Source organism: Heptranchias perlo, chromosome 3 (assembly GCF_035084215.1).
Source record: "Heptranchias perlo isolate sHepPer1 chromosome 3, sHepPer1.hap1, whole genome shotgun sequence".
Taxonomy (NCBI): Eukaryota; Metazoa; Chordata; class Chondrichthyes; order Hexanchiformes; family Hexanchidae; genus Heptranchias; species Heptranchias perlo.
The window spans coordinates 141,048,381-141,068,794 of NC_090327.1; the positions used below are offsets into that span (position 1 = coordinate 141,048,381).

At 50.9% G+C, this 20,414-nt stretch overlaps 1 protein-coding gene across 2 annotated transcripts; it reads right to left on the reverse strand.

Annotated features, from left to right (window-relative positions):
* Positions 1-10,309: 10,309 nt before the first annotated feature.
* On the reverse strand, positions 10,310-18,053 carry LOC137307742 (zinc finger protein 154-like). 2 transcript variants are annotated; one of them, XM_067976905.1, is made up of 2 exons: positions 17,978-18,053; positions 10,310-11,922 (listed from the first exon to the last, which is right to left on the reverse strand). In XM_067976905.1, the coding sequence occupies exon 2, from the start codon at positions 11,178-11,180 to the stop codon at positions 10,455-10,457; it is 726 nt and encodes a 241-aa protein (XP_067833006.1). In that variant the 5' UTR covers positions 11,181-11,922; positions 17,978-18,053; the 3' UTR covers positions 10,310-10,454. The 2 variants fall into 2 exon arrangements, with proteins under 2 accessions (XP_067833006.1, XP_067833007.1); XM_067976906.1 differs by having other exon boundaries at positions 10,310-11,894; positions 17,978-18,040.
* Positions 18,054-20,414: the final 2,361 nt, after the last annotated feature.

Genomic DNA, 20,414 nt, shown 5'->3' on the forward strand with positions numbered 1-20,414 from the left:
CTCCCGGTCTGCACAGAGTCACCGTCTCCTGGTCTGTACAGAGTCACTGACTCCCGGTCTGTGCAGTGTCACTGACTCCTGGTCTGTACAGTGTCACTGACTCCTGGTCTGTACAGTGTCACTGACTCCCGGTCTGCATAGAGTCACCGTCTCCTGGTCTGTACAGAGTCACTGACTCCCGGTCTGTACAGAGTCACTGACTCCCGGTCTGTACAGACTCACTGACTCCCGGTCTGTGCAGAGTCACTGACTCCCGGTCTGTACAGAGTCACTGACTCCCGGTCTGTACAGAGTCACTGACTCCCGGTCTGTACAGTGTCACTGACTCCTGGTCTGTACAGTGTCACTGACTCCCGGTCTGCACAGAGTCAACGTCTCCTGGTCTGTACAGAGTCACTGACTCCCGGTCTGTACAGAGTCACCGTCTCCCGGTCTGTACAGAGTCACTGACTCCCGGTCTGTACAGAGTCACCATCTCCCGGTCTGTACAGAGTCACTGACTCCCGGTCTGTACAGAGTCACTGACTCCCGGTCTGTGCAGAGTCACTGACTCCCGGTCTGTACAGAGTCACTGACTCCTGGTCTGTACAGAGTCACCGTCTCCCGGTCTGTGCAAAGTCACTGACTCCCGGTCTGTGCAGAGTCACTGACTCCCGGTCTGCACAGAGACACTGACTCCCGGTCTGTACAGAGTCACTGACTGCTGGTCTGTACAGAGTCACTGACTCCTGGTCTGTACAGAGTCCCTGACTCCCGGTCTGTACAGAGTCACTGACTCCCGGTCTGTACAGTGTCACTGACTCCCGGTCTGCACAGAGTCACTGACTCCCGGTCTGTACAGAGTCACTGACTCCCGGTCTGCTCAGAGTCACTGACTCCCGGTCTGTGCAGAGTCACTGACTCCCGGTCTGTACAGAGTCACTGACTCCCGGTCTGCACAGAGTCACTGACTCCCTGTCTGTACAGAGTCACTGACTCCTGGTCTGTACAGAGTCACTGACTCCTGGTCTGTACAGTGTCACTGACTCCTGGTCTGTACAGTGTCACTGACTCCCGGTCTGTACAGTGTCACTGACTCCCGGTCTGTACAGAGTCACTGACTCCCGGTCTGTACAGAGTCACTGACTCCCGGTCTGTACAGAGTCACTGACTCCCGGTCTGTACAGAGTCACTGACTCCCGGTCTGCACAGAGTCACCGTCTCCTGGTCTGTACAGAGTCACTGACTCCCGGTCTGTACAGTGTCACTGACTCCTGGTCTGTACAGAGTCACCGTCTCCCGGTCTGTACAGAGTCACTGACTCCCGGTCTGTACAGAGTCACTGACTCCCGGTCTGTACAGAGTCACCGTCTCCCGGTCTGTACAGAGTCACTGACTCCCGGTCTGTACAGAGTCACTGACTCCCGGTCTGTGCAGTGTCACTGACTCCTGGTCTGTCCAGAGTCACTGACTCCCGGTCTGTACAGTGTCACTGACTCCCGGTCTGTACAGAGTCACTGACTGCCGGTCTGTGCAGAGTCACTGGCTCCCGGTCTGTACAGAGTCACTGACTCCCGGTCTGTACAGAGTCACTGACTGCCGGTCTGTACAGAGTCACTGACTCCCGGTCTGTACAGTTCACCGTCTCCCGGTCTGTACAGAGTCACCATCTCCCGGTCTGTACAGAGTCACCATCTCCCGGTCTGTACAGAGTCACTGACTCCCGGTCTGTACAGAGTCACCGTCTCCCGGTCTGTACAGAGTCACCGTCTCCCGGTCTGTACAGAGTCACTGACTCCCGGTCTGTACAGAGTCACCGTCTCCCGGTCTGTACAGAGTCACTGACTCCCGGTCTGTACAGAGTCACTGACTCCCGGTCTGTACAGAGTCACTGACTCCCGGTCTGTACAGAGTCACTGACTCCCGGTCTGTACAGAGTCACTGACTCCCGGTCTGCACAGAGTCACTGACTCCCGGTCTGTACAGAGTCACCATCTCCCGGTCTGTACAGAGTCACTGACTCCCGGTCTGTACAGAGTCACTGACTCCCGGTCTGTGCAGAGTCACTGACTCCCGGTCTGTACAGAGTCACTGACTCCTGGTCTGTACAGAGTCACCGTCTCCCGGTCTGTGCAAAGTCACTGACTCCCGGTCTGTGCAGAGTCACTGACTCCCGGTCTGCACAGAGACACTGACTCCCGGTCTGTACAGAGTCACTGACTGCTGGTCTGTACAGAGTCACTGACTCCTGGTCTGTACAGAGTCCCTGACTCACGGTCTGTACAGAGTCACTGACTCCCGGTCTGTACAGTGTCACTGACTCCCGGTCTGCACAGAGTCACTGACTCCCGGTCTGTACAGAGTCACTGACTCCCGGTCTGCTCAGAGTCACTGACTCCCGGTCTGTGCAGAGTCACTGACTCCCGGTCTGTACAGAGTCACTGACTCCCGGTCTGTACAGAGTCACTGACTCCCTGTCTGTACAGAGTCACTGACTCCTGGTCTGTACAGAGTCACTGACTCCTGGTCTGTACAGTGTCACTGACTCCTGGTCTGTACAGTGTCACTGACTCCCGGTCTGTACAGTGTCACTGACTCCCGGTCTGTACAGAGTCACTGACTCCCGGTCTGTACAGAGTCACTGACTCCCGGTCTGTACAGAGTCACTGACTCCCGGTCTGTACAGAGTCACTGACTCCCGGTCTGCACAGAGTCACCGTCTCCTGGTCTGTACAGAGTCACTGACTCCCGGTCTGTACAGTGTCACTGACTCCTGGTCTGTACAGTGTCACTGACTCCTGGTCTGTACAGTGTCACTGACTCCCGGTCTGCATAGAGTCACCGTCTCCTGGTCTGTACAGAGTCACTGACTCCCGGTCTGTACAGAGTCACTGACTCCCGGTCTGTACAGACTCACTGACTCCCGGTCTGTACAGAGTCACTGACTCCTGGTCTGTGCAGTGTCACTGACTCCTGGTCTGTACAGTGTCACTGACTCCCGGTCTGCATAGAGTCACCGTCTCCTGGTCTGTACAGAGTCACTGACTCCCGGTCTGTACAGAGTCACTGACTCCTGGTCTGTACAGTGTCACTGACTCCTGGTCTGTACAGTGTCACTGACTCCCGGTCTGCACAGAGTCACCGTCTCCTGGTCTGTACAGAGTCACTGACTCCCGGTCTGTACAGTGTCACTGACTCCCGGTCTGTACAGAGTCACTGACTCCCGGTCTGTACAGAGTCACTGACTCCCGGTCTGTACAGTGTCACTGTCTCCCGGTCTGTACAGAGTCACTGACTCCCGGTCTGTACAGAATCACTGACTCCCGGTCTGTGCAGAGTCACTGACTCCCGGTTGTACAGAGTCACTGTATCCTGGTTGTACAGAGTCACTGACTCCCGGTCTGTACAGAGTCACTGACTCCTGGTTGTACAGAGTCCCTGACTCCCGGTCTGTACAGAGTCACTGACTCCTGGTTGTACAGAGTCACTGACTCCCGGTCTGTACAGAGTCACTGACTCCTGGTTGTACAGAGTCCCTGACTCCCGGTCTGTACAGAGTCACTGACTCCTGGTTGTACAGAGTCACTGACTCCCGGTCTGTACAGACTCACTGACTCCTGGTTGTACAGAGTCCCTGACTCCTGGTTGTACAGAGTCACTGTCTCCCGGTCTGTACAGAGTCACTGACTCCCGGTCTGTACAGAGTCACTGACTCCTGGTCTGTGCAGAGTCACCGTCTCCCGGTCTGTACAGAGTCACTGACTCCCGGTCTTCACAGAGTCACTGACTCCCGGTCTGTACAGTGTCACTGACTCCCGGTCTGCACAGAGACACTGACTCCCGGTCTGTACAGTGTCACTGACTCCCGTTCTGTGCAGTGTCACTGAATCTCGCTCAGTACCGAGTCACTGAATCAGGTCTGTGCAGAGCCACTGACTCCCGGTCCGTACAGAATCACTGACTCCCGGATTGTGCAAAGTTTTTGCCTCCCGGTTAAGAAGCGATCCCCTGCAGGTCGGCCACAGCATTAGTAACCGCGAGGTTGCTGGTGAGGGAGGTGTTCTCCCTTTGGGGGTTACCACATGTGGTGGAGTCTGACCAGGGGAGCCACTTTACTGGAAGGGGAATGCAGGCCACGCTTCAGCTTTCGGGGATACAGGGGAAGTGGCATGTGTCCCACAATCCCCAGTCGTCGGGAAATGTGGAACGTATGAACCGGACCCTGAAGGAGAGATTAAGGAAGGAGATTGGCGCTTTTCCCAAGCGGTGGGAAGAGGCCCTTCCTACGATCCTCATGGGGATACGGGCCAACCCGTCCTGGAGCACCGGGTATTCCCCACACCAGTTAATGACGGGGAGAGAGATGAGGACCCCCACGCATTTGTTAGCGCCAGGCTTGAATGAGACGCAGCTCAGGGAGGTGAAGTGAGACCGGTTTGTCAGTAACCTTCACGAGATGCTGCGGGCGATTTACCTGCAAGCTGGGGTAATATAGGGAGGCAGCACAGGCAGAATCAGTTACTGCTGGAGCCACAGCACTGCCAGGAATGGAAGGTCAGGGACCAGGTGATGGTTTGTAACTACGCCCGCGGAGGGGCATTCGAGCCACTGTACATGGGGCCATTTAACATGGTAGATAAGGCTAGCCCCATGGTTTATGCAGTGAAGCTCCCCATGAGGACGAGATGGCTGCACATCAATCAGTGCAAGTGAGATACTCCAAGGGAGGAGAGAAGGGCAGCCAAGGTGAAGGACGGCACAGGTCAGGTGCCCTCGTTGGCGAGCCGTGGTCTCCCGCCGATCATGTGGGATGACGAGGACGAGGCCAGGGTAGGGGTGAGAAGGAGCGACTGGGTGCGTCGGCCCCCGGAGCGGTGAACGCCACCAAACTCACCCCCGCGGCTTCGCAAAAACTCCGGCTAGTTTCCCTGGCGTCGTGGGTGGCTTTGTTGACAACCATGTATATAGTAGTTTCAGTTTGTGTTGTACAGTTTCACAATAATGTTTGTTTTATAATCACAGACCTGTGGAGGTAGTCGCCTCACACCGAGGATTATGGTGGAGTTTGTTTGTTTTTTGGCGTTTCAGAGAGCATGAAGGCCCAGGGGTAAAGGGCAGCACACGGCACCATATTGACAATGGCAATCATCCTGGGAATGCTCCAGACCGGGAGCAAGTAGAGGGGAGATACCGAAGCAACCTTCGTGTACAGATGTACTGGAGGTCTCGGACCGACGGTGACTACAGGGACGGACAGGGTCAGTATTCCCATGTGGGGAGGTGGCCTGGGTGGGTAGGGTCGAAGTCGACGCGCTACCTGAATGAGACTGGGTACACCTTCCGGGAAGCATCCGTGCCATGTCTCCGGACTCGGATAGTCACCAACAGGGTCAGGGTAGCTGAAGGCAAGCGCGTCTGCCTCAGATCCGTGGGACACAATTCCCTGGGAAGATGGTGGTGGTTGAGGAAGTTAGATCAGGACAAGGGCAACGCCCCAGCAGCCTGGGAGAGGCTTGGGAACGACACCGACTGGACTATCACAGGGAAACAAGGGGGTGTAGAAGTGTGTTGGAACAAGTGGTGGATGGAGGGACAAGGGATTGATTCATGTGTGTGGGGATCGTTGTGGGTCTGTCTGAAGGGTGTGTCGATTGCCTTCCGGAGGCAATGACAGGACGAAGGGACAGGTATGGGATGGTACAGGAGTCACATTTCCTGTGTGTCCCTGGATCCCTACAACACAATAAATGCCACCGAGATTGTGACACAGGAGAAGAGGTCCCCGCCAACCCAGTTAGGGAAGATGAGATAGGTTGTCGGCACACCACACCAGGTCCGGGGAACGGGTTAGTGTTAGTCCCCATGGGAAGGGTATTATACCACGAGGAACACCATCAGATCGCCTCAGTGATTCTGATCCTCACGCGAGTCCAGTTACCGTCATGGTGCCCAGTAGAAACGGAGCAATTGTACGAGACATTGCTCAGAACCACGTATCATCAGTTCTATGAATTAAGCTACGGTGAGGATCACTCAAATATCGAGAGAAGCGCCAGGAAGGCACCGGTTCTAGTAGGTCCAAGCGTGGACTGATAAACGATGCGGCAACCGCGTTCAGTAAGGGAACGTCGCTGATTAACAGTCTGGATAATGCTGAGTTCGAGGTGCAGATAAACACCCTCAGGAACCAGTTGTGAAAGGTCCTGGGGGACGGGAACAAGATTGTTACGAATGAGTTGCATGAGGGCCGAGCAATGACCATCCACTTGCGTGAAGTGATCGCCCAGCTTGAGTCTCATGCTAGTACCATAAATACTTTAATGATGGAAGAAAAGAATGCCTCTGCTCAGGCGGCGCGGAACGACACATGCGTGTTTTACAGTGCCTGGCTGTTAAATGAAGGACGCAGTAATTTGGAAGACCTTAGGGAAGGTCGTGTCGCTTCATGGGTCACGAACAGGCACCTCGCAGCGATCAGTCCGTACCACAATGAGCTGAGTTTGTGTCAGCTTCGGTCAGCCTCGGAAGCGTTCCCTGTTCCGATGGACTGCGGCCAATCGAGCCACACAATTATGGGAATAGTGTTACGGTTACCGGTCCTCAGCAGGGGTCAGAGGCCTGCGCCGGTATACCGAGTTGAGAACATTGGGATAATAAGGAACGGTGTCCATGTGCGGCACTGGGAGGTCCCAGCATACGTGATCCAGTGGGAGCACGGGATGGGTGGGAGTGACCTGCAGGGATGTCAGATGCATGGGGAACACCTTGTCTTGTGCCCTCAGCATCTGAACCCGTTTGATCAACCGGTGTGTGGGTTTAAATCAGAGGGAACTGAGCCGTTGAGTTGTACCATGGAGGCGATGGATGGGGATCACGTATCTCCTCAGGTTGCATACTCCGGGGACGGCACGTATTGTGTCACCACGGGGGTGGACAGGTACAGGGTTCACAAGGACACATGGTGTCCTGGGACCGAAAGCACCTTCTGCTTTAAGCCCAGCACCAAAGTACAGATTGGGAATGAGCAACTGCTTCCGATCGCAGGGAAGCAGTTACAGTTGGAAATCAATGATTCTGTGGGGGACTTGCAGAGGTATCTGGCCACGTTTGGGTACGACATCCCACCTCTGCCTGATCGCCTCACAGCCTTGGTTAAAGCAGTGGAACTGGTTCAGGCTCATTTTTACAAACTGGAACAGCACAGTAGAGAGATAGGGACAGCGATCCTGATGTGGTATCGCCACCGTGGTGGGACTTTGGTTTAAATATAGAGATCCCACCGTGGATCCGAATAATTTCACATGTTCTAGTTGTGTTACAGCTTCTCATGGTTCTGTACCTGATACGAAAAGCTTGCACGGGGAATCGAGACATTCTCCGGCACAGATGGGACCAGTTGCTGGAAAGACCCTCCGGGGCTCCGATATACAGCCCATGAGATGCACGACAAGCTATGATGAGTTGTTTTAAACTCTGCAATTAAAGGTTTTCAGTTCTCTGTAATGAAAAGTCCAAAAGCTCGTACAATCCTCTGTAGACAAAAGTTTGACCAAAGAGCATCTTCTGTAACGGAAGGTCAGATGCCGGTGTTTGTGATGTAATGTTTCACATGTACAGTTAGGTTGATTTTGAAAATGTGTGTGTCACTGAGGAGGAGCAAAGGGATTTGGGTGTCCATGTACACAAATTACTAAAAGCTAGATATACGAGAATGGATTAGGAAAAAAAGGAGGGCTTTTGGCAGATACAAAAGGCTAAAGACGGAGGAAGCCCTAGAGGAGTACAAAAAGTGCAGGGGGATACTTAAAAAAGAAATTAGGAGATCAAGGAGGGGCCATGAAATAACACTGGCGAGCAAAATAAAGGAAAATCCTAAGATGTTTTATAAGTATATTAAGGGTAAGAGGATGACTAGGGAAAAAATAGGGCCCATTAGGGACAAAAATGGCAATCTGTGTGTGGAGCCGGCAGATGTAGGAGGGGTTCTAAATGAATTTTTTGCATCTGTTTTCACTATGGAGAAGGACGATGTAGACATAGAAATACGGCAGGGGGACTGTGATATGCTCGAACATATTAACATCGAGCGGGAGGAGGTATTGACGGTTTTAGCAGGCCTAAAAATGGATAAATCCCCAGGCCCGGACGAAATGTATCCCAGGCTACTGTGTGAGGCAAAGGAGGAGATTGCGGGGGCTCTAACACATATATTCAGAACCTCTCTGGCCACAGGGGATGTGCCAGAGGACTGGAGAACCGCTAATGTAATACCATTATTCAAGAAGGGGAGTAGGGAAAAACCGGGGAACTACAGGCCAGTGAGCCTAACATCAGTGGTAGGAAAATTATTGGAAAAAATTCTGAAGGACAAAATTAGTCTCCACTTGGAGAAGCAAGGATTAATCAGGGATAGTCAACATGGCTTTGTCAAGGGAAGATCATGTCTGACTAATTTGATTGAATTTTTTGAGGGGGTGACTCGGCGTGTGGATGAGGGTAACGCAGTGGATGTGTTATACATAGATTTCAGTAAGGCCTTCGATAAAGTCCCCCACAGGAGACAGGTCAAGAAGGTACGAGCCCATGGAATCCAGGGTGCCTTGGCACTTTGGATACAAAACTGGCTTTGTGGCAGAAGGCAGAGGGTGATGGTCGAAGGTTGTTTTTGTGACTGGAAGCCTGTGGCCAGTGGGGTACCACAGGGATCGGTGCTGGGACCCTTGCTGTTTGTGGTCTACATTAATGACTTGGATATGAATGTAAAAGGTATGATCAGTAAGTTCGCTGATGATACAAAAATTGGTAGGGTGGTAAATAGCGAGGAGGATAGCCTCAGTCTGCAGGACGATATAGATGGGTTGGTCAGATGGGCGGAACAGTGGCAAATGGAATTTAACCCGGAAAAGTGTGAGGTGATGCACTTTGGAGGGACTAACAAGGCAAGGGAATACACAATGAATGGGAGGACCCTAGGCAAGACAGAGGGTCAGAGGGATCTTGGTGTGCAAGTTCACAGATCCCTGAAGGCGGCGGAACAGGTAGATAAGGTGGTAAAGAAGGCATATGGGATACTTGCCTTTATTAGCCGAGGCATAGAATATAAGAGCAAGGAGGTTATGATGGAGCTGTATAAAACACTGGTTAGGCCACAGCTGGAGTACTGTGTGCAGTTCTGGTCGCCACACTACAGGAAGGATGTGATCGCTTTGGAGAGGGTGCAGAGGAGATTCACCAGGATGTTACCAGGGCTGGAGCGCTTCAGCTATGAAGAGAGACTGGGAAGATTGGGTTTGTTTTCCTTGGAGCAGAGGAGGCTGAGGGGGGACATGATTGAGGTGTACAAAATTATGAGGGGCACAGATAGGATGGATACTAAGGAGCTTTTTCCCTTCGTTGAGGGTTCTATAACAAGGGGACATAGATTCAAGGTAAAAGGCGGGAGGTTTAGAGGGGATTTGAGAAAGAACTTTTTCACCCAGAGGGTGGTTGGAGTCTGGAACTCACTGCCTGAAAGGGTTGTGGAGGCAGGAACCCTCACAACATTCAAGAAGCATTTGGATGAGCACTTGAAATGCCATAGCATACAAGGCTACGGACCAAATGCTGGAATATGGGATTAGAGTAGACAGGGCTGATGGCCGGCGCGGACACGATGGGCCGAAGGGCCTCTATCCGTGCTGTATGACTCTATGACTCTATGACTAGTGCACAGATACAAAAATAATCACAGATCAATGGAATCTTGGCCTTTATCTCGAGGGCTGGAATACAAATGGGAGGAAGTGATTCTTCAGTTCTCCAGAGCCTTGGTCAGAGCCCCTCTGGAGTACTGATCCTCAACAAGGAGATATTGGCCTTGGAGGGGGGACAGTGCAGATTCACCAGAATGATACTGGGGCTTGAAGGGTTCCATTATGAGGACAGGTTGCAGAAACTTGGTTTGTATTCCCTTGAGTTTCGAAGGTTGAGGGGTGATCTGATCCAGGGATTTAAAACTATAAAGGGATTCGATAGGGGAGAAATAGAAACTATTTTCTCTGGTGGAGGAATCCAGAAAAAGAGGGACTGACCTTAAAATTAGAGCTGGGGCATCCAGGAGTGAAATCAGGAAGCGCTTTTTCACACAAGGGGAGTGGAAATCTGCTCAGGCTGATTGAAGTGGACCCTGTGATAGAAGAGAATTTTCAATCCGATCAGACTTGCACATCTTGGCGATCCATCTTTTAAAAAGTTCGAGGAGCTCATTTCTAAGATGGATTCCGCTCAGTTCGTAATAAGTCCTCAATCAGCTTGTCTCATCATCGAGATATCGAGGACTAGACACACAGTGTTTGAAAGAAAGCTGATTTATTTGACACCTGTACAGAATATTAAACTCCAGCCCAGTTAAACAAACATCAGAAACAAACCCCAAGTCTCAGAATGAACATGGTTCAGTCTTGGATGTGATGAACATCAGAATCCAACCCCTGCAGTCACATGTGAACTCGCTGGTGTCTCAGTAGGCTGGATGACTGAGTGAATCCCTTCCCACACACGGAGCAGGTGAACGGCCTCTCCCCAGTGTGAACTCGCTGGTGTTTCAGTAGGTTGGATGACTGAGTGAATCCCTTCCCACACATGGAGCAGGTGAACGGCCTCTCTCCAGTGTGAACTCGCTGGTGTGCCAGCAGGGTGGATAACTGAGTGAATCTCGTCCCACACTCAGTGCAAGTGAAAGGTCTCTCCCCAGTGTGAACTCGCTGGTGTGTCAGTAGCTCCTTTTTTCTTTTAAAGCTCTTCTCACAGTCACAACATTTAAAAGGTCTCTTATCATTATGGACAAGTTGATGTGTCACAAGGCTGGATGAATGAGTGAATCTCTTCCCACACACGGAGCAGGTGAACGGCATCTCCCCAGTGTGAACTTGCTGGTGTTTCAGCAGGCTGGATGACTGAGTGAATCTCTTCCCACACACGGAGCAGGTGAACGGCCTCTCCCCAGTGTGAATACATTGGTGTTTCATTAGGCTGGATGACTCGGTGAATCTCTTCCCACACACGGAGCAGGTGAACGGCCTCTCCCCAGTGTGAATACATTGGTGTTTCATGAGGTTGGATGACTGAGTGAATCCCTTCCCACACACGGAGCAGGTGAACGGCCTCTCCCCAGTGTGAACTCGCTGGTGTGTCAGCAGGTGGGATGAATGAGTGAATCTCATCCCACACTCAGTGCAGCTGAAAGGTCTCTCCCCAGTGTGAACTCGCTGGTGTGTCAGTAGATTGTTTTTTCTTTTAAAGCTCTTCTCACAGTCACAACATTTAAAAGGTCTCTTATCATTATGAACAAGTTCATGTGTCACAAGGTTGGATGAATGAGTGAATCTCTTCCCACATTCAGTGCAGGTGAACGGCCTCTCCCCAGTGTGAACTCGCTGGTGTGTCAGCAAGTGGGATGAATGAGTGAATCCCTTCCCACACACGGAGCAGGTGAACGGCCTCTCCCCAGTATGACTGCGTCGATGAGTTTCCAGATGGGACGGGTAATTGAATCCCTTCCCACAGTCTCCACATTTCCACGGTTTCTCCGTGGTCCGGGTGTCCTTGTGTTTCTCCAGGTTGGACGATCAGTTGAAGCCTCGTCCACACACAGAACACGTGTACGGTTTCTCCCTGTGAATGGGGCGATGTTTTTTCAGGCTGTGTAACTGGTTAAAGCTCTTTCCACAGTCAGTGCACTGGAACACTCTCACTCGGGTGTGTGGGTCTCAGTGCTTTTCCAGTCACACTGATGTTTGAAATCTTTTCCGACAGACAGAACAGACAAACATTTCTCCTCCCACATTCAAAGGCCAATGATCTTCAGGTCCTCATCAACCGAGTGACGTGATATTTGGTTTGAGTTTCCAGTCTGCAAATCCTCCCCGTCTAATACCCTGTAAAAGGAGTTTACAAAACTCCTCACTGTGAACACAGGATAGAAATTCAGAGCAGACAATTCTAATTTCGACTGAACATTATTCCCGCTCATTCCCCCAGAGTGTGAATCCCCGTCCCACACACGCTCCCTCCTCCCTGTGCTGAAATCCAAACCCATCGCAACATCTCCAACATTTTTTCTTCTGTTTAAGTTTTCTCTCTTCGCTGAAGGTCCTGACTCTGACTGGGTTCAGTTCTACACTCACTGGTTCCCCTCTCTCTCCTCCCCTGAAGGTCCTGACGCCGACTGGGTTCAGTTCTACACTCACTGGTTCCCCTCCCTTTCCCTCCCCTGAAGATGCTGACTTTAGCTGGGTGTATATGCTCTCCCCCTCTTTTCGACACTATATCTCTCCTTATAAGCTGCCTGTAAGCTGTCCATCTGTGATATCTCCCACTTTTGGCAATGTACGCTCCCTGACTGTCATCATTTCTCCTTCGGTTAAAGACACTCCCTGACTGTCATCATTTCTCCTTCATTTACAGACACTCCCTGACCTGTCACCATTTCTCCTTCATTTACAGACACACCCTGACCTGTCACTATTTCTTCCTCATTTACAGACACACCCTGACCCGTCACCATTTCTGCTTCATTTACAAACACTCCCTGACTCGTCACCATTTCTGCTTCATTTACAGACACTCCCTGACCGTCACCACTTCTACCTCATTTACAGACACTCCCTGACCCGTCACAATTTCTACCTCATTTACAAACACTCCCTGACCCGTCACCATTTCTACCTCATTTACAGACGCTCCCTGACCCGTCACCGTTTCTCCTTCATTTACAAACACCCCCTGACCTGTCACCATTTCTACCTCATTTACAGACACTCCCTGACCCGTCACCATTTCTGCTTCATTTACAGACACTCCCTGACTCGTCACCATTTCTGCTTCATTAACAGACACAACCTGACTCGTCACCATTTCTCCTTCATTTACAGACACTCCCTGACCCGTCACCATTTCTCCTTCATTTACAGGCACTCCCTGACCCGTCACCATTTCTGCTTCATTTACAGACACTCCCTGACCCGTCACCATTTCTGCTTCATTTACAGACACTCCCTGACTCGTCACCATTTCTACCTCATTTATAGACACTCCCTGACCCATCACCATTTCTGCTGCATTTACAGACACTCCCTGACCCGTCACCATTTCTGCTTCATTTACAAACACTCCCTGACCCGTCACCATTTCTCCATCATTTACAAACACTCCCCGACTTGCCACCATTTCATCGTCATTTACAGACACTCCCTGACCTGTCACCATTTTTGCTTCATTTATAGACACTCCCTGGCCTGTCACCATTTCTCCTTCATTTACAGACACTCCCTGACTCGTCACCATTTCTGCTTCATTTACAAACACTCCCTGACCCGTCACCATTTCTGCTTCATTTATAGACACTCCCTGACCCGTCATCATTTCTGCTTCATTTACAGACACACCCTGACTCGTCACCATTTGTCCTTCATTTACAGACACACCCTGACCCGTCACCATTTCTGCTTCATTTACAGACACTCCCTGACTCATCACCATTTCTGCTTCATTTACAGACACACCCTGACCTGTCACCATTTCTGCTTCATTTACAAACACTCCCTGACTCGTCACCATTTCTGCTTCATTTACAGACACACCCTGACCCGTCACCATTTCTGCTTCATTTACAGACATACCCTGACCCGTCACCATTTCTGCTTCATTTACAGACACACCCTGACCCATCACCATTTCTACCTCATTTACAGACACTCCCTGACTCGTCACCATTTCTCCTTCATTTACAGACACTCCCTGACCCGTCACCATTTCTCCTTCATTTACAGACACTCCCTGACCCGTCACCATTTCTACCTCATTTACAGACACTCCCTGACTCGTCACTATTTCTCCTTCATTGACAGACACACCCTGACCCGTCACCATTTCTACCTCATTTACAGACACTCCCTGAATCGTCACCATTTCTCCTTCATTTACAGACACTCCCTGACTCGTCACCATTTCTCCTTCATTTACAGACACTCCCTACCCAGTCGTCCCTCTCTCCGTATCTCCCTCCAAATGTCTTTTCACTTGTGAACAAGGCCCTTGCCATCTATAACCTTATTGCGGATGGCTGCATTTAGGAACATAGGAACAGGAGGAGGCCATTCAGCCCCACGAGCCTGTTCCGTCATTCAATTAGACCATGGCTGATCTGTATTTTAACTCCATTTTCCCATCTTGGTACCATAACCCTTAATACCCTTGTCTAACAAAAATCTATCAATCTCATTTTTGAAATTTTCAATTGATCCCCCAGCTTCAACAGCTTTTTAAGGGAGAGAGTTCCAGATTTCCACTACCCTTTGTGTGAAGAAGTCCTTCCTGACATCTCCTTTGAACGGCCTAGCTCTAATTTTAAGGTGATTCCCCCTTGTTCTGGACTCCCCCACCAGAGGAAATAGTTTCTCTCTATCGACCCTATCAAATCCATTAATCATCTTAAACACCTCAATTAGATCACTCATTAATTTTGTATATTCAAGAGAATACAAGCCGAGTCCATGCAACCTGTCGTCATAATTTACAAAAATCATCACGGTAAGTACAGAATAGAAATTCAGATCAGACAGTTCTAGTTTCTCTGGAACATTATTTCCTCCCTTGCCCCCATTAAACTGTAAATCCCCCGTCCCAGTCACTCTCCCTCCGAAACTGTAAATCCCCCCGTCCCACTCACTCTCCCTCCGAAACTGTAAATCCCCCGTCCCACTCACTCTCCCTCCGAAACTGTAAATCCCCCGTCCCACTCACTCTCCCTCCGAAACTGTAAATCCCCCGTCCCACTCACTCTCCCTCCGAAACTGTAAATCACCCCGTCCCACTCACTCTCCCTCCGAAACTGTAAATCCCCCGTCCCACTCACTCTCCCTCCGAAACTGTAAATCCCTCGTCCCACTCACTCTCCCTCCGAAACTGTAAATCCCCCGTCCCACTCACTCTCCCTCCGAAACTGTAAATCCCTCGTCCCACACACTCTCCCTCCGAAACTGTAAATCCCCCGTCCCACTCACTCTCCCTCCGAAACTGTAAATCCCCCGTCCCACTCACTCTCCCTCCGAAACTGTAAATCCCCCGTCCCACTCACTCTCCCTCCGAAACTGTAAATCCCCGGTCCCACTCACTCTCCCTCCGAAACTGTAAATCCCTCGTCCCACTCACTCTCCCTCCGAAACTGTAAATCCCCCGTCCCACTCACTCTCCCTCCGAAACTGTAAATCCCCCGTCCCACTCACTCTCCCTCCGAAACTGTAAATCCCCCGTCCCACTCACTCTCCCTCCGAAACTGTAAATCCCCCGTCCCACTCACTCTCCCTCCGAAACTGTATATCCCCCGTCCCACTCACTCTCCCTCCGAAACTGTAAATCCCTCGTCCCACTCACTCTCCCTCCGAAACTGTAAATCCCCCCATCCCACTCACTCTCCCTCTGAAACTGTAAATCCCCCCGTCCCACTCACTCTCCCTCCGAAACTGTAAATCCCCCGTCCCACTCACTCTCCCTCCGAAACTGTAAATCCCTCGTCCCACACACTCTCCCTCCGAAACTGTAAATCCCTCGTCCCACTCACTCTCCCTCCGAAACTGTAAATCCCTCGTCCCACTCACTCTCCCTCCGAAACTGTAAATCCCCCGTCCCACTCACTCTCCCTCCGAAACTGTATATCCCCCGTCCCACTCACTCTCCCTCCGAAACTGTAAATCCCCCGTCCCACTCACTCTCCCTCCGAAACTGTAAATCCCCCGTCCCACTCACTCTCCCTCCGAAACTGTAAATCCCTCGTCCCACTCACTCTCCCTCCGAAACTGTAAATCCCTCGTCCCACTCACTCTCCCTCCTTGCCCCTATTAAACTGTAAACCCCCCGTCCCACTCACTCTCCCTCCTTGCCCCCATTAAACTGTAAATCCCCCGTCCCACTCACTCTCCCTCCTTGCCCCCATTAAACTGTAAACCCCCCGTCCCACTCACTCTCCCTCCTTGCCCCCATTAAACTGTAAACCCCCCGTCCCACTCACTCTCCCTCCTTGCCCCCATTAAACTGTAAACCCCCCGTCTCACTCACTCTCCCTCCTTGCCCCCATTAAACTGTAAATCCCCCGTCCCACTCACTCACCCTCCTTGCCCCCATTAAACTGTAAATCACCCGTCCCACACACTCTCCCTCCTTGCCCCCATTAAACTGTAAATCCCCCGTCCCACTCACTCTCCCTCCTTGCCCCCATTAAACTGTAAATCACCCGTCCCACTCACTCTCCCTCCTTGCCCCCATTAAACTGTAAACCCCCCGTCCCACTCACTCTCCCTCCTTGCCCCTATTAAACTGTAAACCCCCCGTCCCACTCACTCTCCTATCTTGACACGTCCTCGCTATTTGAAATCCAGATTTATCGCAGGCTCTAACTTTTCCCCCTTTCTCTCCTGAAGGTGCTGCGTGATGGTGGGGTTCGGCCCCAGGCACTGTTTGCCCTCCAGTACCCTGTCAAATGGTAATTCTGCACTTGTGTGCCTGTACAGTGAGCTGCCAGCATATTCACCACAGGGAGCAACACAGCCGCTGTCCCTGCCTGATTCTATCTGCCAAAGCTGAGGCCAGCGGTAGCATAGCAACAATTGCATTTACATCGCCACTTTAACGCAGTAAAACATTCCAAGCTGCTTCACAAGAGCCGAATCAGACAAAAATTGACACCAAGCCAAAGAAGGAGACATCAGGACTGTTGATCAAAAGCTTGGTCAAAGAGCTCAGGGCCGAGGCAACTGAAGGCATGGCCACTAACGGTGAAGCGAAGAAAGTGGGGGATGCACAGGGCCAAAGTTGGAGGAACGCAGAGTTCTCGGAGGTGACATGGAAAGAGGGAAATGAATGACCTTTAAAAACCTGATCCACTTGGCACTGAAGTGTCTGAAACTAATAATAGGAACTCCAGGAAAACAAAATACTGATAAATGTTAAACTACTTTCTTGACAAAAGAAACCTCGATTTAAAAGATAAATCGTTTAAAAGGGGTTTCCACAAATTCACCAGACTCGCCGACCCAGATTCTACCCCTCAAGCACCAATTGGTGCAGAACATGCTGCTCACTTGGCCCTCCAGCCTGAGCTCTCTTCCTGTTGGTTCCCGGGGCTATCAATCACCAACATTACACTGCCGGGTGAAGTTGAGGGGCTCAGAGGAAGAAAAAAAATGAGGCCTTGAATCTGAATTGGGAAATACAATTCGAGAAACATGATTCAATTTATAAACTAAACTATTTAAAATCAAATAACATGAATTGTTGTAATTAATATATTCCTTTCACGGCAAGTAGGAAACAAGTGATGTCTGGGCAGCACCGACACATCCAACTGACTGCAGCCATTTACAGCTCACCCAGATCCATCTTTTGTTTCTTTACTGACCCATTACCACCCTCTTTGCCTTGCAGCAGCAACAGCCCTTTTGTCATTTTATCACTCCTGCCCTCCACCCTATCACGGATCTTTCCTCTCTCCCCCCTTTCCCTGGCTCTCCACTTGCTTAACTGTTAAATCTTTAACTTCTTCCAGTTCTGACGAAACCTTAATTCTGACCTGAAACGTTAACTCTGTTTTCTTTCTCCACAGATGCTACCTCACTTGCTGAGTATTTCCAGCATTTTCTGTTTTTAATTCACGGTTCCAGCATCCGCAGTATTTTGCTTTTGATCGCCCTTCTGAACCAATCACAGAAATATCAGCAAGTGGGGTTGACAATGGCGGATGACCGTACCCAGAATGCCCCGCGCGGTAGAATACGGTCTATCTCCATTAGAAGGGGTTCAGTGGGGGCGGGGCTGGTGTCCGGAGCATGCGCGGTGCCGAGCGGAGTTTCAGCCACACCGAATGGGGCGCAGGCCCCGAATCAGAGCCGGGGGGGGGGGAGGGGCCGGCGGACAGGCGGGTCCCGGGCACCGTTAAACCCATCACCCAGCGCCTCCCCCGTCCTACCCGCACTTTATTCCCGGTTTCTTCTCCCGTTTCCACCGAGTCCGACTCGCGACAGACAAGACCGAGGCGCTCCCAGAATGCAGGGCGGGCCTGGGGAGCATGCGCAGTCTGACCGGGAAAACAGCGCCTTGGGAGATAGAGGGGTTTCTGGGGCGCGAGGGATTGTGGGGCTTTCGGCCGCCATTAGTCGCGGGTTGTTGGTCAGTGATTTGTTTCCCGCTTCGCGCACAGAACCGTGTCCAGAAATACAGACTGAGGAATTCAGAGCCGGGGTTTGCTGAACAGACACTGACCGTACAATGTCGAAGAGTATTGGAACACGTATTTCTGTCGAGACTTTTAATCCATTTTACATACACAGACTTTAAAAATTAATTCTTGGGATATGGGCGTCGCTAGCAAGGCCAGTATATATTGCCAATCCCTAGTTGCCCCTTGAGAAAGCCTTCTTGCACCACTGCAGTTCGTGCGGTGAACGTACTCCCACAATACAAGGAGTTCCAGGATTTTGACCCACCGACGATGAAGGAACGGAGATATATGTCCAAGTCGGAATGGTGTGTGACTTGGAGGGGAACTTGGAGATGATGGTGTTCCCATGCACCTGGTGCGCTTGTTCTTGGCGTTGGAGGTTGCGGGTTTCGAAGGTTTTCTCAAAAAACCTTGTCGAGTTGCAGATATATAAATCCCTCTTCTCTTCCCCCCTCTCTTCCCCTCCCTCCTCTCTTCCCCCTCTTTTCTTCCTCTCTTCCCCTCCTCCCATAGCGGCCAGTCATGTTTAGGCCCAGACTGGGTAGTAGGTTCCCTTCCCTCCAGGACAACTGTGAAATTACCAGATTCATTAAGTTCAATTTCACAACCTGCCTTTGTTTTTTTGTGGGTTTTCTCTCACACTCCATTCTTCCTGTTTTAAATTAATTTTACAGGGTTTTGGAAGGGGAGGATTTGCAGACAGTAAACTCAAACCAAACATCACATGAAAATCTGACAGTCACTCGATTCACCAGGACCGGAATATCTTCGACCTTTGAATATGGAAGGTGAAAGCACCAATCACAGCGGGGAGAAACTGTCCATGTATCCTATGTGTGTCGAGGCTTCAGCCGATCATCAGAAACACAAGCGCAGTCACATCGGGGAGAAACCGTGTAAATATGGGGACTGTGGGAAGGGATTCAATTACCCGTCTGAGCTGGAAACTCACCGACACAGTCACACCGGGGAGAGGCCATTCGTCTGCTCCGTTTGTGGAAAGGGAGTCACTCGTTTATCTGTCCTGCTGAAGCACCGGCGAGTTCATCCCGACGATAGGCCTTTTAGATGCCCGGACTGCATTAAGTGCTAAAAAGATCCAGAGAACTGATGTACCATCAACGCGGTAACACTGACGAGAGACCGTTCAGGTGCTCTCGCTGTCGGACTGGGTTGAAGCAGTCATCCCAACTCCTGAGACACCAGCACACTGACACTGGGGAGAGGCCATTCACCTGCTCCGTATGTGGGAATGGATTCACTCAATCAGAACAACTTGCTCAGTCACCAGCGAGTTCACGTGTGACTGCAGGGGTTGGATTCTGCTGTTATTGCTGATGTTCATTCTGGCAGTTGGGGTTTGTTTCTGCTAATGTTAATCAACTCCAGCCCAGTGTTAGGGGTTAATATTCTGGATAAATATCAAATTAATTAATTTTGTGTTGAATACACAGCGTGTTGAGTCTTTTTAATGTCTCTTAAGATAAGACAATTTCTTTTGAAGTGCAGTCCCTGTTTTTCCTTTTTTTTCTTTTTTCTTTTTTTGAAAAAAACCCAAATAAGTGTCAAATTATAATTTTATTATCTCGGTCCAGGATGCACTCCAGTCCCTGCGGCGCCTGCCGATCGTGGAAAGCCTCAAGCGTACCGGAAGACACCGCGTGGTCCCTCTCCAGGGCCACCCGGGCGCGGAGAATTCCGCAGAAGAGAGGCGGACAGTCAGAGCGACCGCCCCCACGGGCCACATCTAACCTGGACCTGTGGTTGGCCACCTTGGACAGGCCCAGGAGCAGGCCCACGAGGACGAGTGAAGTCCCTGTTGTAACGGGGCAGCCAGTTTGTGCACAGCAAGATCCCACAATCAGCAATGAGATGAGTGGCCGGTTAATCACAAAACATACTGGAAATACACAGTCAGGCATATGTGGAGAAAGAAACAGAGTTCACATTTCAAGTCAATGACCCTTCGTCACAACTCGAAGAGGTTGAAGATATAAACAGTTTTTAAGCAAGTACAGAGCCAGAGAAGGTGGGTGAGGGGGGGGGGGTGGTAGGAATGAACAAAAGGGAAGGTCTTTGATAAGGTGGAGGGCAAGAGAGATTAAATGAAAAAAGGGATGATGGTGCAAGGCAAGGAGAGTGGGAATGGAACAAGTAAAGAAATAAAAGATGGGTCAAGAGTAGC

Coding starts and splice junctions, on each gene's coding strand:
- LOC137307742 (XM_067976905.1), bottom strand. CDS start 11,180: ATGAGATTCACTCATTCATCCCACCTGCTGACACACCAGCGAGTTCAC.